The following is a 25,819-nucleotide window of genomic DNA, read 5'->3' on the forward strand; positions in this document are numbered from 1 at the left end:
TCACATGTGAAAGTTTAAGATAGGAAAACTCATGACATTGTGGAAGTTGAACTCGGAAAGTTGTTGTATACAAAAAAGAAGTTCAAGAAATGTCCCAATTTGGCTTCATCGAGCTCATTCACACAGATATCAGAGTAGAGACAGGAAAGTAACATCATGTGTGATTTCCAATGCATAATCCTCAACGACAAGTGTGGGCGCGTGAGTACGGTTCCGCCGCCCGATTCAGGAAAGGAAGAAAGAGGTGAACAGCAACAGCATGCGATTGAAGAAGGCCACACACAACACCCCACGCCATGCTCTCAGAGTTTTCAACACAAACTGCCACTTTGTCACTGCTTTAGGTGAACATCCTCTCTATGCTATATTGCTATTGCTACTTTCATCATATTTCATATTTTGAACCCAATCCCCTTATTTCCCATATGTCATAAATCTTTGTTTTGTTGACTCACACTTTCCTAGTCTACACTTATGTTGTTGTTTTTTTTTTTTTTTTTTTTACCTCTGCAAACAGCTTGCGTTGCGTGCTGTCTGTTTTATTTCCTTTGTCATTCATTGACCATAGGAAACCAGCTGGGTGTCTACTCTACAGCATATCCTATCTTGGTTAAATTCTACACTATACACATTTTTCTTTCTTCACAAAAAAATAAATAAACGCTTGTTTTGTTTATGGAGATAATTTTGATTGGATTATGAGAGATTATATAGCTTTAATTATTTCAAATGACAGCAAATAATAAGCAAGCATATTTTACTTTTGTGATTGAATATGGTTAGTGAATAATGATGGTGATAAAAGAGACAGTCATCTATGGACTTAGATACCACAATTAAACTCAAACCTTAAAATATTAAGTGTATGGATACTTTCATTTATAGAGTGTACTCACCTATTCTATTTTTAACCAATCTGAGACTTCGTTTGCTCCTACTTACTTGGATTCTTGAACAAAAATAAATTAAGTTGGATGAAGATAGCATGTTTGACTATGAAGCTGAAGGTTTGGGATTTTGACAATGCAGATTATGCAAAGGGGGGAAAGCACAAAGATAAACATAAGCGTATGGATGATGAAATGTCAGAAGAGAGAAGAGAGAAGCAAAAAGGAGGTGTGGTTGGTCGACAAGAAGGACGCACACCGCTCGCTGCCTACCTCCTCCTATTTTCACTTTTCCCAGAAAAAGCCTGCTTCTTATGTCTCTAAAACGTTCAATACCTCAATCTTGTTTTTCATGCCTTTTTTTTAAGTTTCATATATGGGTTTCTATTTTTTTATGTCACATGAGATATCATCTCTTATGTCATATACACAATAAGTAGTGGGGTTCACCACTTATTAAAAAATAAAAAAGATAATACGAATTTCGATGTCTCACAACATGAGAAAATTATCTCCTATTACATGAGAAAACGATTTCTCATATAGGATAATGTTTTCCTCCTTTCACATGACACAAGCAATTTTCCTACAGGGACTCGTCAATTCTTTTACTTTTCTTTTATTTTAAAAATAGTGACCCCCACAATTGATTGTCTTTATGATATGACCTAAGAATTTTCTTACAACATAATACTTGTTTTTCTCATATATATATATATATATATATATATATATATATATATATAGAGGGAAAATATCCGTTTACAAATTTATGCAAATTGCACTATGTTCTCCCGGGTGATTAGTGTTCTCCCGGGTAAAAGATAGTGTAGTTTGTAAACAAAAAAGTTTGTAAATATAACATGCCCCATATATATATATATATATAGGTTATCATTTTTCAAATTGCTAGACGTCCAGCTAGGAATCATAACTATACATGCATGAATAAAAGCATTAAATACGGGAAATAAATGAGAATCAACGAGATCATGATTACTAGTTGGACGTCCAGCAACTTGAGAAATACTTTCAATATATATAGAGAGAAAAAAATGTTTGTCCTTTTAAATGACACAATTTATGTCATTTCACTCTCACACTCTCACAAAGGTGTGAAACCCATAACTTTATATTTTTTTGTCCACTCCCTCTACTCCTTTATCTATCTCTTTCTCTCCCTTAAAATGACACAAATTTACATCTTTTAAAATGATACACACTTTTCTCGTATATATACTAAATAAAAACCTTTGGTGCAGTTGTTGTAGGTATATCATACTAAATGAGAAAAAAATTTGGGACTTCAAATGAATTAATTATACAAAAAAGTATAGGTTAAAATGAATTTTTTTTTTTCCATTTTTAGTAAAAAGGGAGCCGTAATACTAAAGAAATTTCCCATTGGTCATATGTATCTTTCAAAAAAAAATTTGCAACAAAAAAATATAATCTCCACTTTTGTCCCTTACAAAAAAAAGTAAATTTTTGATTCATCTACAATACCAGTTCTTTGAAAATACGGTCTCTCAAAAATTCAATAAAGATCTAATTTAGTTTTTAAAAAAAGAATTAATATAAATATTTTTATTTGTAAGGGATAAAAGTGGGAATAATATTTTTTTTTTGTTAGTAATCAAAATATGCTTTACTTGTTTGTTTCTACTTTTACTTTCCTTCCGCCCCTTCATATATCCTCACACTATATTGGACAAACACCCGGCTCATATATAGTACTCTCCAATAGCCACCTTCCAAAGCTCAAAAATCTGAATCTTCTGACTTTGTGCTGCGTAGATTAACCATTTTCTATTGTTCTTTTCTGTTTTGCTTTTTTTCACTGTTTGACAAATATGTATATGTATGCACCTCACCATGCAATTCTCGAGCAACCATAATAGCAGAAACAATAAGCCACGAGACAGTAGAGACAAGAAACAAAAGTCCCTCTGAATCAGAAACAACAACAAGACACACTCTCTGCGACAGCAACAGACAAAGCACCCCCCCGGGGCCCCATTGTTCCAGTTTTATCCTTTCCTTATAAAATGATGCCTTCCCTTCCCCATTTCTTCACCACAAACATTCCTTCAATTCACAAACATCAACACCACCCCTTTTTAACTTTGTTCTCACTTTGTGCTTTTCTATGAGTCAAGAGAAGATAATGCATTATCAAGTGGAGCCATGGGGCTACTACATGCGTTTCCGGAGCATGGAAGATCAAATGGAAAGAGTGTTGAGGCTGGCTTCCCAGAGTGCTGTGGTCATATTCAGTATCAGTAGCTGTTGCATGTGCCATGCTATGAAGACACTCTTCTGTGGCATGGGTGTTAACCCAACGGTGCATGAGCTTGACCATGATCCAAAAGGAAAAGAGATGGAGAGAGCATTGACGAGGCTACTTGGAAATTCAAATGGGGTTCCTATTGTGTTTATTGGAGGCAAGCTAGTTGGATCCATGGACAGGGTTTTGGCTTTCCACATAAATGGTACCCTTGTCCCACTTCTCAAAGAAGCTGGAGCTTTGTGGCTTTGATTCTGAGTCAATAGACTTGGATTCAAAGTCAGATTTGAAGTTGAGTCACATGCTAAAAAGGAAGAGTAAAGCACTGACTTATTTTGTTTTGACAATGTTTGTCTCTCTGATCCAACAATATCCATGTATACATGAGAATTAGCTAGCCAGCAAAGAAACTAAGAAAGGAGTAGAAGAAAAAAAAAGGCCTCTCTAATAACCAAATTTATCTGTTGTAAGGAGGTGACAATCTGATATGGAAAGTAATGAATTCTCTCAATTTTCTTTTGACTTGTAGTTTGTATAGAGATGCACCTGTAATTTGAAATTAATGAGGCCAGATAAATTTGCAGCTAAGGATTAGATGCATCTCAGAAAATTAATATGATTGGAGTCTCAGCTAAGTTTAGAATGTGTTATTACCACTTTAATATCTGATACGTGGGCCAATGGTATGGTACACATGATATATTGAATTAATTTTCGTGAAGTTTCATGCTATTAGAGAATTTGAGAATAATAAGGAAAATTGAACTTGTTCGCTACAATTCTCGCGAGAGTCTAGACACTATTGTCTCGAGCTCAATACCCTTGGCATTTTATTTATGTTGAAGCAAAAAAAAAAAAAAAATTACTCAACATTTTCACCCTTATAAACTTCACATTAATTGCTCGTACAATCAACGTGTAATTTCAAATCTCATACCTTATCAAATGGATCCTAACACATTGAGGCAAAACTCTCCTACCAAATTTTTAAATATAACTCTATATATACTTAGAGCTAGTGATAAACAACCACATCTCACCTAAAAGTTTAAATTGTTTTCACGTAGATGTTGTATAAACCTATTTTTGTTTTAATTCCTTATATGTTTGACTTAATTTCATTAAAAAATGAAGGGCTGTGAGATTCGAATTTGTAATCCCGTGGTCAAAGAAACTCTGATACATCATAAATATCTAATTCACCTAAAAGTTCAAACTATTAAGTGAAATTCGATTAATGTTTTTTTTATTATACTTTTGTAACAGCTCGAACTCCAAATCAGCAGGAACAAACCATGTCAATTGATTCACGGTGGTGGTAACCAACATCGGACAATCAATAGTGCCGCTGGATACACACAAAAGGTATTTACAGTTTCTGATCGTTGAGAAGGTTTGTTGGTGTCCAAGGTGCGGCAGAACATACAACCATTGAATTAAAAGGACAAGCCAGGCCACAATTGCTTTCAGAAGTTTTTACTATTCTTGCAGACCTCAAATGCAATGTGGTAGCAGCAGAAGTCTGGACCCACAATTCAAGAATGGCATCGGTTGTTTACATCACTGGTGAGGCAAGAGGTTTGCCAACACTAGTGTTGTTTGTGTTGGTTCTACTCACAAGGAAAGGAAGTTGCATCAATTGATGTAACCTGGTCGTGATTATTACATATATATATATATATATATATATATATATATGGGCAATGTTAATCTTATGCAACATAAAAATTTTCTTATCTTCTACTCATACATTGATACTTGTGTCATTTCTTTTTTTATTTTTTTCTTTTCTTTTTTATTGGGCCCCACTTCAAGTTAAGTGTGTAGGAGATAAAAAAAAAATTCTGTCACATGAGAGTATATTTACCCTATATATATATATATATATATATATATATATATATATATTTATATGAGTTTTATTAATCTCGTGTTAAAGGAGATAGTTATCTCATGTCATAGAGACAAACTAGTGAGCTCCATCACCTGCAAAAAGAAAAGAAAAAGGTGGATCGAAGGGTGTGTAGGAAAGAAAACTTGTCTCATGTGACATGAGAATAGTTTTTCCATATATATATATATATATATGGTGGGGATTATGGGTCAACTAGTGACCGGAACAAGCTCCTTTGTAATTAAGGGTGCTAAACAGACAAGGGGCCTTTGGCTCGACTCGTGAAGACTTGAGCTTACATGTCTAAAATTTATTGTTTGCAACAGGCTTGAACTTGTATAAAAGCTCGTTTAATAAAAAAGCCACAGGCTCCAATTCAAAAGCTCGACCTCAAAGCCTCAGGCTGACCTAGTATTTTATTTTATATTTTTTATACTACTTGTAATAGTCCTCTCTTTCTCCTCAATCCATTTCACCCCAAAAACTCATTTGTTCCATTGTGCACTGCTGTTTGTGTCAATTTATTTTTTATTTTTTATTTTTGTTGGCACTTTTTTTATAATGGGCAAAGATAATATAACATGTTATCTACCTTCTCTCACTTTAATTTTATTTATTTATTTTAGACTTTGTAAATTATTGCTGCAAATTGGAAGCTAAGGTTTCTATCTAAAAATTTCTTTTTTGTGAAATTCTGTTCTCTTAATTTTATTTTTTAACAGGCTAATAGACTAAGACAAGCTTCACACAGGCTTTTAATTTTTGTAAATAAATCAAGCCACAGGCCAATATTATATTCGTAACAGCTAACAGGCTAAGGCCAGTCTGACATATTTAAATACAGGTTTGGCCCGTTAAGATCAAAGCTCGGCTCGGCTCGACCGTTAATACCCCTACTTGTAATTGTTGATGATTGAACAGATAAGGAATACACGAAGGTATCTAGAGCGACCAAAGTTACTATTTGATATACCGTGTACACACTCACTAACATGCAATATGTTGTGTACAGTGACTTTGGAAATTCAAGTGTGAGTAGTGAACACATTGATTAGAAATAGATTAAATATGTACTACTATATAAGTAGAAAGATACATTATCTTAAAGTTTATATTTATACAAGTGGAAAGATCCAGTTTTACATTCATGATTGAACCTTGGATGAGGTTTTGTGAACTTCTTTTTTAGCCTTGTCTATAGCTATGGATGAATTTGATTTACCAGTCCTTATCAATCCAAGCTCGAATGCGAGCTTCCGTTATACGAATAAGACTTGAACTATTGTAATCTTGACATTATTTTTTAGTATAATTCAGGTGCAATATGAATGCCAAATTTTTTAATTTTACCTTGTCATTTAATGATTCATTGCTATATTATTTAATGAATTTTACAACACATGAGATGTTAAATTTATCAAACTAATGCAATGGCACATAATTGGAAGTAAAACTTATTTATACTAACAATACATTATAGGAAATTGTTATTTTTTTTAATTATGAAATGCATAAGATATAAAAAACTTAGGATATCATGAGAGTCAGAAAAAGATATCACGAGGCAACCAGAATACATTGTGCAAAAGTTTAAAACTTATTGTTTGAAAACTAAAGAAGAAACGTAGGAGGTGAAGCCCCCAAGGAGTTGACCTAAGCTTTGTGCCTGATTGTCATGTTCAAAGCCTTAATCCATATAAGGGTGCGTTTGGTTGGAGCAATGTGATGAGATAGATAGACATTGGAGAAGTGAGATTGTAGGGTGATCTTGTTTGGTTGAACCGTTTTCAATATTTGCCTACTTAAATAATTATCCCATCTTACCAATTTGCATGTCTATTGGATCAAAATAGACGGCCAAATATTTCAACTTGAGATGTGGTATTGCGCGTTATCTACCTAAATGGTCACATTATCATATGACGAGCGTACAAATAATTATCTATCTTATTTTTTACTATGAGAAAGTGTCCCTCATCTCTATGTAGCCAAAAAAATGTACAAATAATTAATATATTATCTTACAGTCTTCATATATTTGGGGGTAAAAGGTTCAGCGAAATTAAAGCTAAAATTAAAAGAAAAAAAAAAAACTTTCTACAAACCATGGATGGCTGCTCAGCCAAATGGTAACTTTTGTAACAAACTTTGATGATCAATATCTGCATGTTAAACCATAGGAGGTTGATGCTGGTCTCCTTCCACAGGAGTGGGTGCAGGTGCAATCTTGGTGCTACAGTTGATTATATAAAGCATACCACAACCAGAAAATATAGCAAAGACAACAAAAGCAAATGCAAATATTATGAATAAAGCTATTCCAAATCCTGCCCACAGTATTTCTTGATGTTTTCGAGCTCTATTCATCACATCTCCCAATTCCATTATGAAATGGATCACTAGGATGAAGCAGAAACATACCATAAGTGCACTAAAGAAAAGTGATAGTGCAAGAATCACCATTTTTTCTCTGCCATTCAACATCTTGTATTTTGTCTCCAAAAGAAGGCAAATAAGAAATGAATTTGAGAGAAAAGGGAAAAGAATTTCTTCCTCACTCTATTGTTTTATTTAGCTTTTGGCAGAAGAAAGGTGAAAATACATAAATATTATATATGTGGCCTTAGCACTTGTTGACGAAGTACTGTTATAAGTCTTTAATATACGTGTATAACTTCTGGTAGAAAGTGAACTAGATCCATTACGACCATTAAATTTATAGTATTATGTTGATAATATATATTTAATTTTATAAAACTCAAATAATATAAATATGTTATAAACGTATTTTACATTCATTTTATGAAATTTTAAGATATTAAGATAAGAATAGCATAAGCTTCTAACATATAGATTTTGCAAATATTGATTCATTTTAAAAGGAATATTTATTATTTAATTTAATACTATTCAGTTTATATAATTAATGTATGTACGTTTGACGTATTGAAATCTTCTTAATATATATATATATATATATATATATATATATATATAACTTTTAGCAACTATTGAAGGGACAACTTGTATTTCACGCCAAAGCCTTAGTGAAAAGTTGCGATGAACGTATTGTGTTGTATCAAATATCTAGTGTGGTCTGATCAAAGATTAAAGAGTTAAGAATGATAAAATATATTTTATGATGGATTGAGCCAACGTTTGAAGAATATTTGTGTTATTTGTGAATGGAAGCCTATTCGTTCTTAAGTTTGATATGATCATATTATGAGTTTCTCACGTGCCATGATTTGAAGGGGTAAAAAAATAAAAAATAAAAGAAACGTAAAATTGTAACCAATCACCTCAAACATTATGTGAGTCAAATGTCTATGATGCAGCAAGAGGCCAAGAAAGACATGCATTTTAAAGTTTCTTCCTAGATTTTTTTTTTATAACTATTTAATGTTAGGAAGCTTTCTTGACTCTTCAAAATGCGGGATTTTAACTTGCAGTAGTATATACTTAGGGAAGTTTGACATTACTTATCTTAATCATAATTATATATATCTCTCATCATGAAAATAAAAAAAAAAAATTAGTCAAGGTTAGAAGAGTTAAAACTTAAAACAGGAAATAATTCAATTACAATGTAGAATAAAATATGAATCATTTAGAATATCCTTATCTATTTCTAGTGGCAGAAAAAACATGCAAGTTAAAACCACTAGTATTCCACCCTGATTCCTTGTTGTTCTCAGGTTGCCAATGGAAGTAGAGATCAAGCTTAGTCTACCAGACTCAACCACTCACCAGAAGCTCTCCAACTTGCTCGCTCCTTTCCACACAAAAACTTTAATCCAAGAAAACATCTTCTTTGATGGCACAAATGAAGAGCTCACATCCAACCTTGCAGTTCTCAGAATTCGGTTCTACAACTTGGAAAACTGTGTCCTCTCCTTGAAGGCTAAACCAGTAATCTCAGGTGGAATCAGCCGCATGGAGGAGCATGAAGAGCCATTTGACCCTGCACTTGGTCGTGCATGCATTGCTGAGCCATGGAGACTCTTATCTGTGGATTCATCAGAGATACTGAAGAGGGTGAGAGATGAATACCATGTTGGAGAAAATGGGGTCGTGTGCTTAGGTGGGTTTAGGAATGTGAGGGCTGTGCATGAGTGGAAAGGGTTGAAACTGGAACTTGATGAGACCAACTATGATTTTGGGACATGCTATGAGTTAGAATGTGAAAGTGCTGACCCAGAGAGACACAAGAAACTGCTTGAAGAGTTTCTTAAAGGGAATGGAATCAATTATTCATATTCTAAAGTTTCTAAATTTGCTGTTTTTCAGTCAAGGAAGTTGCCTGAGTAAGGAAAAGTCTCCTCAGTTGTTCTCCCTGAAGCAGATATGTCCGACAGAAGGTCGGGTCTTTGATGTTGGATCTAGAACTTTTTCTCTAGATACCTATGAATTAGGTATCTTGGAGACAGCTGATCACTACACACTATATGATGGCTTTAGCCAGAAGGGGTGTGTGTGTGCACTGTCGTGTCTTCAATCAAATAGGGTTAGAGAGATCAGTCATACATGTGGTCTTTACTCCTATTTATAGAACTTACTTCTGGGCTGACGTTGGTTGGGCTTCATATCGCTGTGGGTCTTTCTCTGGTGCATAACATCAGTAATTAGTATTGTTGAATGCATGATGTTATGCTTTTTTTCTTAGTATATATAATATTATTCTTTTAAATACTCTGTGTATTAATCAGCTGTCTAAATAATGCTAATAAGTGTTTCTGTGACAGTTTTAAACACATCATTGCAGAACTATCATGATAGTGTAGTTAATTCTTTGGTTATGTTTGGTTGATGAAAAGATATGTAATAGAAGAGAATTGAATAAAATGATATCAGTTGAAATTATTTTAACTGTTTAAAATAAAATGGAATGAAAAAGAATCTATTCCATCTTATTTCATTTTTTTTAGTATCTCCTTTAATCCATTTCATCTAATGCTTCTATTTTTCTTTCCCCTACCTGAGGATATGCAATGAAACCAACTTATCATGTATTAATTTTCTTACCATTATGGTTATTTCCTAAACAATAGAATGGATACTTTCCTTCATTTAATAATAAATGCCCAAAAAGTGGTATGGCAATTTTATTCCAATTCATCCCATTTCATTTCACCCATTACTAGATATTCAAACATAGCCTTAAATATTTGGTGCATAAAAAGTTTAGGAGGAAAAGAGGCCATCCTATACAATCATTACGTATAACTAAGTTTTAACATATTTGGCAGTAAAGTTAAATCTAAGTTTAACAGGTAAAGTCACATGAATACACATAATTCCGCTTGCCATGCGACGTCGTAAATGCTAAGTTGCTGGAAGTACTAACTAGCTTCATAAATTCACAAATTTTGGCGGCACGTCTTATATGATAAGTTTAACTGATCATTTACAGCTTTTATGCTAATGATTTTATGATATGTGCAAATATGATGGGAAAGTGGTGCAGAAAGAAAAATTAATGAACATAGTTTAAGTTGTCATGTCCAACCTTGCTTGGGAACTAATGCATTGTATAGACTTTTGTTGGTAAAAATGAACATTATTAAAGAACAAAAAAAAAATCCCTTGGAAGCTCCAGAATCCCGAACTAGAGCAATGTAGTTCCTCAGTTCTACAACTCATACTAAGTACGGCACCATAGATTCGGACCATTGCACATGAAAAAGGCAAAGTCTTGTCCATCTTCAATTCAATCAATTAAAGCACCCCCATATTGTTGATCCTACCCATGCATAAAAGAATTGAACGCATGAAGAAGAGTAAACTTAACAGCTCAAATTCCATCAAAGATCAGCAATGACATCCTTGTATATTAACAGAAAATATTCTTACGGCCAAATAAATATCAGTAGACAGATCATGATCTGTAGAATAAATACAAAAAAAGGACAAACATTCGTATTACTAATTCCAACTGAATGAAGTTGATTTAATAAATCATAAGCAACAGGATGTTCCTATACGGCAATTTAGATTAATGTGAATCACAATTTCACAACCTCAAACACATGGAAGTTGCGATCTAGGTTCTTATTGAAAATGAAGGCAGATATCTCTTTTAAAGCTTATAGGTATACACACACACACACAAAACAAAAAGAAAAAAGAAAAAGAAAATAAGCGGTATAATGATCAGAGTCGCAGCATTGATTTAGCACTTAAAAGAAAATAATGCAGTCAGACTATATACAGCACCAGCAGTTGGCTTCTTGGGCTTGACCCTAGGTGTCTCTTCAACTAGCAAAGTCTCAAGATTCAAGCTATCAGGAAGAATATAGTAACGGATGTTGTTACCCCTCACACTGAGATGATCCAGAATCGCTGGATTTTTCACTTTAAGAGTTAGTTTAACTGTTTTCAAATGTGTGTTCATACACCAAATTATGGTAGCTCAGATGGCGCATGGGAGCTAAGCAGGTGGGATGAGAGCATGTGTTCGATCATTTCCAATACTATCTTTAAGAGAGGTTTAAAGCCTTAATCCTAGACCCGCTCCGAACAGGATTGTCTTCGGTAGAGAATACCTGTGGTTTATTAAAAAAAATGTGTTCATACTGATATCAACACCTGTGGCAAAAGTCCCAATATCAGTATGCTATGACTTCCTGATTCAAATTTCAAAGTAGTATTTTTGAGCAAGAGGCAACAATTATTTACCAATTAATGGGATAGTTTAACTAGGAAGTAGGAACATATGCCTAATTTTAGTACAAGGACTCACTACACTCAAAATTCATAAACTATGTTTACTTCATGTTCACTAATTATCTACGAAGCTAAATATACAGAACTAGAACTTTAATAAAAAGACAATATTAATGCCATACCAGTATCAGATCCATGTGACCGGATCAAACTCAAATCCGATGGATGTTTAATAGGAAATTTAATGGAAAGAGTTGCATTAGATTTAATAAGACAATGGTGAAGATTGTTTACTTAAAATTTTCTTTATGGTCTCTTCTACCTTTATTGTGTAAGCCAATCCCACCAGAATCTGAGAAAGGAAAAGGCAGTGCAGTGGAATGTTGGAAAAACAAGTTTGAATAAATAAAACCTTATCAACTAAAGAGTAGAGAGCACCCCTGCAAATAATTAAATGCCTAGCGACCTTCCAACTGCCTTTCACTCATGTTTCAACTAACATAAATCTTACTACTTTTTCAAGTCTAATATTTTAGTTGTAACTGGCTCTGCTTTACTGAAAGCATTATTGATATCCACCAAAATAAAATAGGGCAGTGGATGGGTTAGGAATATGATATTTTAGGGTTTTAATGGATTATTATTGATCGCCATCCCAACACACACATGCTTTTTACGAATGATATATACTCTGTTGATGATTAAATTCTAAACTTGCATTGTGGAGAGAAGCTTTAGAGTCAAAGGGTATTCCATTAGGTAGGAGCAATACAACAATAGAATATATGGAATGCAAATTCAATTAAGATGTAAGTGATATATTTTTGAAAAGTGTATAGAGGCATTTATCATAAACATAAAGAGTAAAGCCAAAATTTTAGTAACAGCATCAAGAAAATAACAAATTCAAGAACAAAAAAAATGGGGAAAAAAATGAGGAAGAGGAAGAAAAGAAACCTGTAATGGAGCCATGAACAACAGTACCATTCTTGAGCTCAATTGATACAGTTTCATTGTTCAGCTTCATTAAAAACCTGCTCAAATAATATTAAGATTTGGACCCAGAAATTAAAAAATAAAAACATGGCAGTACAAAAAACGAAAACATTACTAACACAAACCCCAAAAAAAAAATCAAAGAGAAAGATAGAGGAAAACCGGACGAGCTTCATGGTGAGTTGGGGATAAGGACTTTGTTGCCTTCTCTATTCTCTTTATAGCTTTGTCTCTGTGGACCAATATAAAGAAAATGAGGGGTTATATTTACAAACTTTTTTCTTACAAACTTGCAAACTACACTAAGTATGACTAGTCAGACTTCAATCAAGAGTGTATGACGACTAGTCAGAATTAGTGTAGTTCGTAAATTTGTAAGAAAAAATAAAAAAAGTTGTCGATATAACCTTCCCCACCAAGAAAAGCTCAAAAGATATATATGTGAACCATGTGAATTCTGATAATGCTCTTGAGTATCAAGTATCAACTCAATCATTTAACAATAAGTAGATTCACGTATTACAGATACGAGTGAACAGAAATGCTTAAACTTTCTAAGTAAATCGCAACCTTTGTTTGGTTTTACAACGAGGGAAGGAAAATAGAGATTATTATGTGACCCCAAAAACAAAACTCTCGCTTATTAAATTTTATGAATATTTCCTTTTTATTCATTCCCCTTCCTTTTTATGAAGCATTAGTGGATCAACCCACTTAAATACTAAATAAAAAAAAAAAAAAAAACTGAAATATATAATTTTTGCTCATCTCACAGAATACCGCACCCTTTTGGTACAAAATTCAAACATGCAAGTATAATGTATTATTCTAGAGAAGTAGCCACATTAATGCTTCGATTCTGACTCTGTAATCTATTGCTAAACTAATTTATGACTTGTATTACATGCATTCTGATGGCCCAAAAAAATATGCATGCATTTATTTTTCTTTAATTAGCATATCTATAAATAAAAAGCATAGGGGGGAAGTCCCAATTGAATGCATTGACTGCTTTTCATTGTTACTCTTTAATGTGAGCCAAGCATAATTAATTTCTTCGGTTTTAAGAAAAAGGAAAAGGAAAGAAAGAAAGCATGAACTTTTATGGTACCTGGCAAAGTTAGATGTGAAAGAAGGGCCGGCGGCCACAGGCGGTGGATGTCGGCGGTGACACCGGCATTGTGGCTGCTGTGTTTGTGTCGGGTGTGAGCGCGTAGCAGTCCCTAACATAGGGAAAGGGGAAATGAAAGTATTTGGCGGGGATTGAAAAAGAAATGAAAAAAATAAAAATAAAAATCCTAACCTAACTCCAGAGCCCATGATTTGTGACCCAAACCAAATCTATCTTGATACGATATTAAAAAAAAGGTGCATATTTTCTTATGTTGTAGGATAGTAGGAGAGAAAAAAAGTAGACATAAATTAAATGTGGGTCCCACATTTTAAATTAAAAAAGAAAAGAAAAATTAATTGGCACGAAAAACGAATTTGTGTAGGAAAAAGTTCTTATCTCATGTAGAAGGAGATAATGATTTCCCTAAAAAAAAACACACACATATATATGGGCTTAACATTTCTGCAGCAGCCGTAGATAGTTTTATCTACAGCTGACACAGAAAAGTGGGACCCACGGCTTTTTTTTAAAAAAAAAAAAAAAAAACTCAGGATCCGTTGCCGTATCATAGGATTCGGACGTGTATCCTTGTTTGCTGTAGGTACAACAGCTGCATAAATCATTTTGCCTATATATATATATATATATATATATATATATGAGGTAGGATCATTTGAAATCAGTGTCAAATTTCAATTTTGAGACACCTCATCTGAGAGTCGTTAGATCAAAAAAAATTAACGACTCTGATTTGCAAGCATGTCACACCATTGATCTTTTTTGATCTAACGGCTCTCAGATGAGATGTCAAAATTGAAATTTGACACCAGTGTCAAAGGGTCTTACCTCTATATATATATATATATGGGTCAAGATCATTTTACATCAGTGTAAGTTACACTCTCAATCTTGACCATTGATCTAAGGGCTCTAATTTTTTAGTAATGTGAGTCATTGGATACAAGTGGATCAATGATCAAGATTGAGTGTAAGACTTTTAACTCTTACACTGGTGTAAGAATATCCTGCCCCTATATATATATATATATATGAGGTAGGATCCTTTGACACGAGTGTCAAATTTGAAGTTTGACACTTCATTTAAGAGCTGTTAGATTAAAAAAGATCAATGGTGTCACATGCTTACAAATCAGAGTCGTTGATCTTTTTTGATCTAATGGCTCTCAGATGAGGTGTCAAGGATCCTGCCTCTCTCTCTCTCTCTCTCTATATATATATATATATATATATATATATATATATATATATATATATATATATAGGGAAGGTTATACTTACAACCTATTTTCCTTTATAACCTCTAACAACCAATATTTTAACCGTTGATTTCCGCCAATTAACAGTTATCAATTATTGTGAATTAATAATTAATTAATAAATTTTATTTGCGAAAATCTTAACTGTTGATTGACGAAAATCAACAATTAAGATATTGGTTGTAAAAGGTTGTAAAGAAAAATAGGTTGTAAGTATAACTAGACCCTATATATATATATAGAGACAGGATCCTTTGACACCGGTGTCAAAAAAAAAGTTTGACACCTCATCTGAGAGCTATTAGATTAAAAAAAATCAACGATTCTGATTTGTAAGCATGTGACACCATTGATTTTTTTTAATCTAACGGCTCTCAGATGAGGTGTCAAACTTTTCCTTTGACACTGGTGTCAAAGGATCCTGCCTCATATATATATATATATATATATATATATATATATATATATATATATATATATATATATATAGAGAGAGAGAGAGAGAGGTAGAATCTTTTGACACCAGTGTCAAATTTGAAATTTGACACCTCATCTGAGAGCCATTAGATTGAAAAAGATCAACGACTCTGATTTGTAAGCATGTGACACCATTGATCTTTTTTGATCTAACAGCTCTTAAATGAAGTGTCAAACTTCAAATTTGACACTGGTGTCATAGACACCAATATCAAATTTGAAATTTGACACCTCATCTGAGAGTCATTAGATCAAAAAAATCAACGACTCTGATTTGTAAGCATGTGACACCATTGATCTTTTTTGATCTAACAGCTCTTAAATGAAGTGTCAAATTTCAAATTTGACACTGGTGTCAAATTTCAAATTTGACACTGGTGTCAAATGATCCTATATATATATATATATAAAACAATTCAATGTATCAATCTATTTATTACAACCTATAATTTATGAGTTTTATAAGAGTTATGTTGTAGAAAAAATGATTGTGTTATGTTATAGAGATTCGTTTTGCGTGCCGTAGTTTTTTTTTTCTTTAAAACATACGGGTCCCACAAAATGTTGTGTGTAGGAAATTTTTTATGATCGTATTAAACGATGGATGCAAACCCCATAATTTATAACACATGTTTGATGGGAGGCAAGTTATGTATGGATTGATAGATTAATTTGTATTAGCTAATTTGTCTAAAGTAATGAGTTTAGATTAGACCAGTCCAACCCACCAACAATAAAAAAATTTATATGAAATGATGAAAAACTATTAATTCAAGTGTTAATTAATTTTTCTTGTTAATTGAGGTTTTCACCTCTTGGAATAAAGAAAATTTTAGAAAAATTGTCTCTATATCCGTTATTTAAATCGGAGTTATCAGATAGTCGATGAACGGTTAAACAAAATACATGACGAGCAATTTGTTTGTTGTTTGGGTTTAATGAATGTTTTGAGATTTTGGATTTTTAACTATAGAGTATTCATGGAAGCATGTTGTTATCCCCTTTCAAAATGAAGATATTGTATTCTGTTTTTTTTTTTTTTTTTTTTTTTTGAGTGTACTCAAGGGTATCCCCACCTTCTTTGGGGTGAGACTAATCCCAACCGTGCATTGTCGGTCCCTTGCGGGGGTAGCACTACCCAATCCGTTTTTTCCATACCCAGGGCTCGAACTCGAGACCACTGGTTAAAGGAACTCAGACACCTTCCATACCCAGGGTTTGGGTTATTCTGTTTTATTTAATTACACATTTTATGTCAAATATTATTAACGGTTTAAGAAAAGTATAAAACCTACAAATCAAAATTTTATTATTTAGTCTGTAATTTTCATTACTCAATTCATGATTTGAAAATGATAAAGGTACCTTGACTTCTGCCTGTAAATAAATTATCTACATTAAAAAGTGAACCCATAGAAATGTATTGATTATTTTCATTTATTCACGTGCAAAAATTTTCAAACCACAATGTGACCATGTTGGTAGAGTCGTCAGTTTTTTTTTTTAAATAATCTCAAAAGTATCCTCCAGTTATCTCCAAAGACAACTGAAGAATATCCTTGAGATTATTTAAAAAAAGGGTCATACGACTAGAGAATACCCTTGAAATTATTTATAAAAAAAAGATAAAGACTCAACCAACATGGTCACAATGTGGTTTGAAAAATTTTGCATCTGAATAAGTAAAAATAATTATTTAGGCGACTCAGGTCAACCCAGTAAATTAGGCAAAAAATTTAAATATTATTATTTAAATAAGAAATTACGAAAACGTATCATTTTAAATTTATTTACAAATTTATTATACTCAGTCACGCTCAAAATGGGCATGACTACTCACGCTTAATTTAGACGCATTAGGGTGTTTGGTCGTGTCCAATCTAGGCTCAACTTATCCAGTGTTGACATATAACACAAAAAAGTCAATGTTTTGATTGTAAAACTTCGAAAGACCATGGCTTTTGACTCGGGTGTCCGAATCAGGTAATTTTTCACATAACTATTTGAAATCTAAGCCATGACATCTCATTGAAAGGGATTTGGTCAAAAAAATTTCTAAAATTTGGGATATTAAAACTTAAGAATGCTGTAACTTTTGACTTGGTGTCTGAATCGGGTGCTTTTTATTATTTTACGTAACTTTTCTAGATCTACGCGTTGGCCCACTCGTAGCTCTCAAAAAGTTACGTGAAATAAAAAAAAGCACATAAATTTGATCAGCAGTAAAAAATTATGGCCTTACGAAGTTTTACAGAAAAAATACCCCAAAATTCAAAAAAAATTTGTTGCCTGAATCCCCTTCAATGAGACGTCCTTGGAAAGATATCAAAAAATTATGTGGAATTAAAAAATAAACTACCTCATTCGGATACCCGAGTCAAAAAGTTATAGACTTTTAAAGTTTTACCGTCAAACTGTTGATTTTTTCTATACTACGTGTCATCATTGGATGAGTCGTGCTCCATTTGGGCATGACACAAGAGGGGAAAACACCTAAAGCAGGTGTGGGTGGACAGGTGGTCATGCCCTTTGTAGATCTAACTGAGTGCAATAAATTTATAAATTAATTTTAAATTACTATGTTTTTGCAATTTTTTATTTAAATAATAATATTTTAATTTTTCCCCCCAAAATATATATGATATACATTTTGTGCGTAGAATGGACCAAAAACAATATGCGGTCAAAGCAACAATTCCCATTAATTAATTAATAATTTAATATCTTTATGGCGCCAAATACGCGAACAGGACAATTATTGTTGGCGCATAGATCGCTATACGACGAAACGGACTAAAATAATAAAATAAAATAAAAAGCAAGACCCCACTTCATCGTCATCATTTCCATGATTATTGTCCCAATCATTCCAATGTTCAACGCATGAATTAAATACCAAAACCAAACACATTTTGTACCGTATTCTTTTAATAAAAATCAATGTTATGATAAATTTTTCTTTTACATATTTTTCATAATTGTGCCATTTTTTTTCAAGTGATGTAACTCACAAGTTTATCTCTATGATATGAGATAATTTATCTTCTTTAACATGAAATTAATAAAACCCATTTTTATTTAAAAAAAAAAAAACCCATTTTTTTAGAAGAAATAATTACGTATCCCCCTAAGTGAAAATCTATAATTGATGATCATGTCGGTTGTGTCCTTTTCCTTAATAATATAAAAAAAAAATGGGGTTGCAAATATTCATGTATTTATTACCCAAGTTGCTTTCTTGCAAAAGGAAACGACTTTGATTGGTTTTGTTGCATGCAATGGAGATTTTGGATTATGGGCACCCAGCATAATCCAAGAAAGTCATATTTTTTTGCAGAGAATTGTCAGAGAAGGTATTTTCTGCCACCCCTTCTTTCTTTTTTGCATGTAGTTTCTGAGTTTCTTCCTTTTCTTCTTGATTGATGATGTTGATCTATGAGTATTTTGTTGTGGGTCGAGTTTAGAAAGTCATGATTTTGTAGAGATCTTGATTATGCTTGTGTTTATGTCAAAGCAGGTTTCTATTTCTTTTCTTTTTTAATTTGTTTCTAGTGGGATCAAAATGATTTTGTCTCCTTGTGTTTGTACGAAATCGAGGAATCTCATTGTTTTTACCCCATTCATCATATCGAGTTTCGGTTACCTAAACACTTTACTACACTGTTTCTTTGCTGCCAGTTGGATTGCACACAGTTGAATCAGATTCATTGACATGTTGGTCTCTCAATCCTTTATGCTTTTGTATTACTATTATTATTAGTATTCTTAATTTATGTTTATTTTTGCTAATCGGGAAGGTTAGCTACTAGGTTTCAACTTATGGGATGCTTCAATTTAGACGAATCTCCTAATTGACTTCAGTTTGTTTCTTTTTTCCTGTTTTCCAATATGCACTTTGTTAAACTGTTATAACGATGAACATGATTCAGGGTATGATGTCTCCTAGATGATTTTTTCTTTTTATTTTATTTTTTGCTTAAATTGAATTTGTTTTCATTCCCTATCCCCTTTCTTTCTTCAATCCATTTCTTGCTTTGAGTTCACTGGTTTGATAAATTATTTACTATGATAGCTGAAAAGGGAAGAAATGGTTGAATAGATTGTGGTTATCAGCGTGTATTCATTGCCTTTATTTCCTTGTAACAGTCGTTGTCATTTGTTGAAGACAGTTTCATCCATTTTTTAGGGAGTGCTTGAGGTCCAGTGTATCAACTTAATCTTGTGGAATAATAATTGCAAAATGGAGTCCAAACACCAAAGACCAAGTGTGATTTTAGAATTGATGGGTCTTGATAAAGTGCCTCCCCAACATCCTGTTAGAGCTAAACAGAAAGTGCTTTCTGAGAATTACCTGCAGAAAGTTGCCTCTATTGGTGTCAGAAAGAAGCGTTCATCCGATCAGCATCATTCCTTGGAAATGAGTACTGATGATATGGAAGAATCAGAGGATGTTTTAAAAGTGGTCAAAGCACTCAGGAGAGACAAGCACCATAATCCATCAAAGGAAAATGGGAAAGAGATCCCATATTTGTCTGGGGCAAAGGTAAAAGGTGTGCCACAACAGCTTTTGGATGCTTCAGTCAATTGGAAGCCTGAAAGTTTGGTTGATACCACTAGTTCATTCAATTTTGAAACAAGTGTGAATTCATGGAGGATAGCTGAGAAGGGAAATCTCCGACTGCGACAGAAAACAAATGATGGATTGCAAAAAGATATGAATGGAGAAGCTGGACTTTATGAAACATCTAGTCTTTCAAAATCTCAACTGGATCTGAAGGATGAAACTTTCACCTCAAGAGTTTCTCTTTTGAAACCAAATCCTGGAAAGGGAAGAAATGGTTTAAAATATTTTTCATTACCTAGTGCTTGCAAAAATTCTCGTTTGGCTGATGGGCCTCTCAAAGAGATATTTTGTCCTAGAAGCATAAAAGTATATCCTGAAATGAGAGGTAGAAAGAAAATATCCTATCACATGAATTTTGGTAAGAAGAATTCTAGATCTTTTAGTAAAATTTCAGAGGAAGTTTCTACACAAACAGGAAATGTTGCAAACAGAGTTTTAGAAAGTTCATTTTTCAGAGGGAATGAAGCATTTGTCAAAAGTTCTGATATGCTGAAGCCTGTTTCAAATATTACAGTTAATGAGATCCCACAAAAGTCCCAGTTCTTCTGTTCTGATGGTTCATATGTAGGCTTTGAAGCCATGAACAAAACTTTGGAGCAGAGGGATGTGACTGAAAAATTGCTAGAAGTCGGACAGCATGGTCACGGCAGTACCCATCACCAGTCACCTATGATTTCTGAACATGGAAATAGAGCAAGAAATTTGAGTTATCTAAATGGTTTTGGCAATGATAAAATTAAAAGGAACAATAGATGTAAGGTTGGTGTGAGTTATAGCTTTGCCAGAAAAGTGCAGATGGCCAGACCTCTTAGTGCAGCTTCTGTTATTGGTAATAATTGCGGAACTATGACTAAGGATGACTTGTTTCAGAAATATTGGGGTGTGAGGAAGAATGCATCTGCAAACTGGTCAATCCGGAAGCCAAAGAATCAAAGTATTAACCAGAAATATTGTTCTGAAGATGTGAACCTCAGGTCCAGCCATGAGAAATCCTCTTCTTTTTCCTCTTATTTCAATAGCAATCATACTGAAGAAAATTATATTGACCTCAGTAAGTTGAAGAAGAGATGTAATGGGAATGATTTGTCTGATAAGAAACCCATGCTTCCTCAATTGTCAAGATCAGGTCCTTCACACAGTCAGATCTTGCAAGAGACATGTTTAATGAACAATGACGTGAAGAATAATATGCATGAAGACAGTACTATGTTATTGCAAAATGTTGTGTCTCCTGATTTATCAATTGATTGCTTGGTGTCTGATGCAAAGACTGAGGTTGTTGGCTGGTCACATAATAATCCAACCATGCAGCAATCTGAATCAACAGCCTCCGTTGTGTCACATGCAGACAGTGATTCTTTGAGTCATACTTCACATGTTTCAACGCAACAGGTATGGTTTTTCTTTCTTAGAACTGTTTGGGTTGTTCTTATTTTTTCCAATAAGTTGTTATGATCATAACTGACAGTTGATGGTCAATCAATTTTTAAGGGTAAAGGTGGGGACAAGACAGATATCCAACTTTTCTTTATTGGTATGCTTGTCAGAGTTTGCATTTTTTATGATAACATACATGAATTATCCATAATAGAGTAGTATTATTGTAATATTATGTTAAGGTTAATCCAGTCAAGTGAATTAAAATGTAGTTAACGACAATTTCTGTAAAAGAAATACCAATTATACTGGAATATTCATCAACTCTCCATGTTCTCCTTACAATACGAAAGCTTACAGGAAGATGGAAATAAGAAATAAACTCTCAACAACAATACAATAATAAAAGATAATGTGAAGCACATAGAGAGGCTTCACTCTCTCCCAATTCCCACAAGGGACCTAACAACCTAATGCTCCAGATATCTCACCCCTGCCTTCCCCCTTGCATATATCCTGCTCCCAACTAACTAGCTCGCTTACACGCTACACGCTCCCATCCACGTTGGCATTCTGTTGAGGGCCAATATGGGTATTAGACACAGCATAACCTCCATCCATAAGTGGACTCCCATTCAGCATGTTCACCAATGGGCCATTCTTCTGAGCATTGGGGGCCCAAGTCCTCCTATCCTTGCTTCTTTGGTACACTTGCAAAGGTACTGCATCATATTATTTCACTCGTGCTTTACATTTATTTTCAGATCATCCACTGATGAAAACATTTGGTTTGTTGAAATTTAGATACTTAAAGACATTAAGTGCTAAAAGTTTTATTCTCTCATTGATTATATGCGAAAGTGTCCTGTTGAAGATAATTGAGGTGTATAAAGATCTGATGAAATCATCAAGTTTAATTGAGCATTTGGATATTAAAAGTTCTTATGGGACATTCCTTTTAGCTATGTGCACTGTGTTTTGGAATAAGCTTAACGTATCCAGAAACGCTTAATATAATCAATTGTCAACTGTGTCAAGTTTCTCGCAATAAAATGCCATTTATACAGCAATTTAAGTTCTTGATTTAATATTCTTGGGAAGCATAATAATGTTTATTTTTCTTCCTGTTTTCTTTTTCTTTTCTTTTCTTTTTCCTGCCTTAGTGCAGCAATAAGGCTTTCTCCTTGTGACCTAGTGATCATAGGTTCTAGTCATGTAAACTCCCTCTTTGCTTATGGCTAGTATTATGCTGCACATCTAATCTCCCTAGACCCCACAATGGTGAGGGTCTTGGGCGCTGAGCCACCCTGTTCATGTGTTCTTTTTTCTCCCTCTTGTAATTTATACACTCAAGGGTTACCAATTGTTCTGAGACCTTCTGCTCAAAGTCCAACTACCTACCACCTTATCCCTAAACCCTAAACGAAAGTAGCAAAATTAAAAAATTGTTTCAGGAATGCTTGCTTGGTACTGAATTGCTTATTTTTCCTTCTTCTTTGAAGTCTGACTTCTGATATTTTATCTTGGGTATATTGAAGTCAAATATAGAGCGTGAGCTTTGATGCAACAATAAGATTGCTGATTTGTGACCTTGTGGTCACTTGTTCTAGTCGTGGAAATAGCCTCTCCAATCATGCTATTAGGTTGCATACATCTAATGCTCCCCAAATGCCACAATGGTGTGAGCCTTGTGGCTTGTGCACAGGACTGACCTTTTTTATATTGAAGTTAGATATGTTGAACTAGGCTTTTATTTTATTATATCCATGATCCATCCTTTACATGATAATTAGTGCAAAATCACAATTATATGAAAAAGGCAATTATATAGAATTTCATTGTGCTTTCCAATATTTTATGAGTTTTTCTTTGAAAATAATAATAATTAAGCAAACCCTATAGGATAATGTTATCCTTTGCAATTCAATATAAAGAAGTTATGTTTTGGATGGATTGAATGAATGAGCATGTAAGGTTTCTAGCTTTTGCTGTTCAGAAATGGTCCAAATCATTAATATCGGGTAATAGGCGTAAGCTATACTTTCTGTTTGGTGCATTTTGATGCAAGGCTGTCCTGTATCAGAGGTATTAAGCATAAAATCGGATTGCTCGAGTTCGATAGACCATGTTGATTTTGATTTAATTTTTTATTTTTAAGTTAATTATGTATTATTGTTTTCCTTAAGTAACATCTTGTAATGTCCTCAATTACACGAAATAATTTTTGTTTTTCTTGATTGGATATCAAATAGTCATAGACACTTCATATTTAACTTTTGTGAGTGGACTTTAATCTGTATATGATTATATAGAATGCAAATGATCTTTTGGCTTTTGCTCGTGATTGCTGTTAATTCAATGATATCAAGTTCCCTCCTCACGTATGATTGCTGAAGTCATGCTCTTGCTTTGTATTGTTCTTAAATTACAGGATACATCAGAATTTCAAGAACATTCTGTTTATTCACTTTGTTTTGGGGCTGGCCCAGATTCCCTTGTTAGCTTCGAGCCAAGTCCAATTTCAGTTTTGGATCCCTCATTCAGGGAAGGCATTTCATTTAGCTCTGAATGTGGCTCTGGTGTATATGGTAAGTGATGATCATGTTGAAGCACTGTGTAACTCACTACATGTCATCCAATTTGTTTGAAATTACTGTTTCATTTCACTCTCCCTCCTTATGTTTTCGTATTAATTACAAATGTGTTATCATTTCTTGATTTCAGATTCCTCTGAAGTGGATGATGAAGGATTTGGTTTGAATGTTTCAAGTGATGAAGATTGTGGGAATGAATCTGTAGTGGGTGACATTGAAAAGAAGAAAGAGATAGTAGGATTATTTGGAGCTGAAGAAAGCAGGGATTTCTCCTATGTTGTTGAGGTCTTAACTGAGGCTGGTATATCTAATAGGAGCTTGTTTACAGACTTTTCCACATGGCACTCAGCAGAATGTCCTATTAGCCCTTCTGTCTTTGAAATCCTGGAAAAGAAATTTGGTGGCGCGCAGCAACTTTGGAAGAGATCCGAAAGGCGGCTTCTATTTGATCGCATTAATCTAGGGTTGTTAGAGATTTTTCAGCCATATTTGTACATTCCATTGTGGGAAAAGCCTGTTTCAAGAAGGTTGAGTGCTGAACCAAGCCAAGACTTGATTGAGGAGGAGATGTGGGGGTTGCTTGTTTCCCAAGAAAAGAAAGCTAGTAAGGAGAATGAAAACAATATGCTTGGTGGGGAAATTAGGTGGATAGAACTAGCTGATGATGTTGAAGATATTGTTAGAGAGATAGTTATATTGTTAATAGAGGAGCTTGCAAACGAGATAGTTTAGCTTGGAGAATTTTTTAATACTCTAGTTTTTGTGTGCGGCTATAGCATTTTATATATACAAGCAATTCATGTATAGGTTGATTTTGATTTTTGAGAGGTTGAAGAGTTTGAATTAGGATATAGGTATAGGTTCATTATTCATTCATATGGAGCAATGTTGTATTTCATTTGTGTCCAAAAAAGAAAAAGGAAAGTGCTTGTTGATTTGTTGAACTCGTTGTGATTATCTTCTTATGCATCTCATTCCATTGAATCAACTTTCAATTGTATTTTGAAATGCAAATGTCATATAGTTTATTATCTTTCTCTAATTGTGTGGTACACAAATCCTGAACAGCCAACAGTAGCAAATAAGAGTTGTTAGAATTCTAATATCGGAAGTGGACAGAGAAAATGAGAATGTACACTAGTTATTTTAAGATAATTCCTTTTATTTTCTTTTCTTTTCTTTTCTCCTTGGGATATTTTTCATACGTTTTCAAAAAATATTTGAATTAAAAAACAATTAAAACATTTGGTATTAATAATAGTGAATATTGAATTAAAAAAATCCACTATTTAAACACTATACAAATGCATGAGTGACTGAGAAACATTCACGATGGAGAAGCAAATAATTAACCCAAGTTATTGGTTGGGGACTCATCTAGATATCAGGATTTGACCTTTCAAAAAATAATGAGTTTGATTGCCGCAATTCTTAAAAAGAATGGAGAAACACAAACTCAAAATCTGATTAGTTGGATCTGTTAAGATTTTTTTTTTTGGAGGAGCTATTAGAATTAGTTTAGTGGTGATGAGTTTAGATACTTTGCATAAAGTCAAAGGTTCAAACCTAAGTACCATTATTGTATAAAAAAAATAAAAAGTATAGAATTACACTCCGTTCATGTTT

At 33.5% G+C, this 25,819-nt stretch overlaps 4 protein-coding genes across 4 annotated transcripts; 3 read left to right on the forward strand and 1 right to left on the reverse strand.

Annotated features, from left to right (window-relative positions):
• Positions 1–3,045: 3,045 nt before the first annotated feature.
• LOC133316656 (glutaredoxin-C1-like) lies at positions 3,046–3,426 on the forward strand. Its single transcript, XM_061518439.1, has one exon. It carries the CDS (start codon positions 3,055–3,057, stop codon positions 3,424–3,426), a length of 372 nt encoding a protein of 123 aa, XP_061374423.1. The 5' UTR covers positions 3,046–3,054.
• Positions 3,427–8,710: 5,284 nt separating this feature from the next.
• Positions 8,711–9,772, forward strand: LOC133316660 (triphosphate tunnel metalloenzyme 3-like). Its single transcript, XM_061518444.1, has one exon. It carries the CDS (start codon positions 8,774–8,776, stop codon positions 9,377–9,379), a length of 606 nt encoding a protein of 201 aa, XP_061374428.1. The 5' UTR covers positions 8,711–8,773; the 3' UTR covers positions 9,380–9,772.
• Positions 9,773–11,177: 1,405 nt separating this feature from the next.
• Positions 11,178–12,906, reverse strand: LOC133316654 (small nuclear ribonucleoprotein SmD1b-like). Its single transcript, XM_061518435.1, has 4 exons — positions 12,893–12,906; positions 12,692–12,768; positions 11,635–11,656; positions 11,178–11,454 (listed from the first exon to the last, which is right to left on the reverse strand). The coding sequence occupies exons 1-4, from the start codon at positions 12,904–12,906 to the stop codon at positions 11,241–11,243; spliced, it is 327 nt and encodes a 108-aa protein (XP_061374419.1). The 3' UTR covers positions 11,178–11,240.
• A 5,946-nt stretch (positions 12,907–18,852) lies between these two features.
• LOC133316657 (uncharacterized) lies at positions 18,853–25,146 on the forward strand. Its single transcript, XM_061518440.1, has 4 exons — positions 18,853–18,951; positions 19,745–21,614; positions 24,031–24,187; positions 24,324–25,146. The coding sequence occupies exons 2-4, from the start codon at positions 19,839–19,841 to the stop codon at positions 24,923–24,925; spliced, it is 2,535 nt and encodes an 844-aa protein (XP_061374424.1). The 5' UTR covers positions 18,853–18,951; positions 19,745–19,838; the 3' UTR covers positions 24,926–25,146.
• Positions 25,147–25,819: the final 673 nt, after the last annotated feature.

Source organism: Gastrolobium bilobum, unplaced genomic scaffold (assembly GCF_033153095.1).
Source record: "Gastrolobium bilobum isolate Gb01-03AN ecotype WA unplaced genomic scaffold, APGP_CSIRO_Gbil_v1 utg1827, whole genome shotgun sequence".
In the NCBI taxonomy this organism is placed as follows: domain Eukaryota; kingdom Viridiplantae; phylum Streptophyta; class Magnoliopsida; order Fabales; family Fabaceae; genus Gastrolobium; species Gastrolobium bilobum.

What these genes read in the sequence shown, in the direction of transcription:
- LOC133316660 (XM_061518444.1), top strand. Translation starts at nt 8,774, where the DNA reads ATGGAAGTAGAGATCAAGCTTAGTCTACCAGACTCAACCACTCACCAG.
- LOC133316657 (XM_061518440.1), top strand. Translation starts at nt 19,839, where the DNA reads ATGGAGTCCAAACACCAAAGACCAAGTGTGATTTTAGAATTGATGGGT. An exon ending in CACATGTTTCAACGCAACAG is followed by an intron (nt 21,615 to 24,030) that starts GTATGGTTTTTC and finishes CTTAAATTACAG; the next exon opens with GATACATCAGAATTTCAAGA. An exon ending in ATGTGGCTCTGGTGTATATG is followed by an intron (nt 24,188 to 24,323) that starts GTAAGTGATGAT and finishes TCTTGATTTCAG; the next exon opens with ATTCCTCTGAAGTGGATGAT.
- LOC133316654 (XM_061518435.1), bottom strand. An exon ending in TGTTCATGGCTCCATTACAG is followed by an intron (nt 11,657 to 12,691) that starts GTTTCTTTTCTT and finishes CTTTTGCCACAG; the next exon opens with GTGTTGATATCAGTATGAAC. An exon ending in GTTGATATCAGTATGAACAC is followed by an intron (nt 11,455 to 11,634) that starts ATTTTTTTTAAT and finishes GTGTATGAACAC; the next exon opens with ACATTTGAAAACAGTTAAAC.
- LOC133316656 (XM_061518439.1), top strand. Translation starts at nt 3,055, where the DNA reads ATGCATTATCAAGTGGAGCCATGGGGCTACTACATGCGTTTCCGGAGC.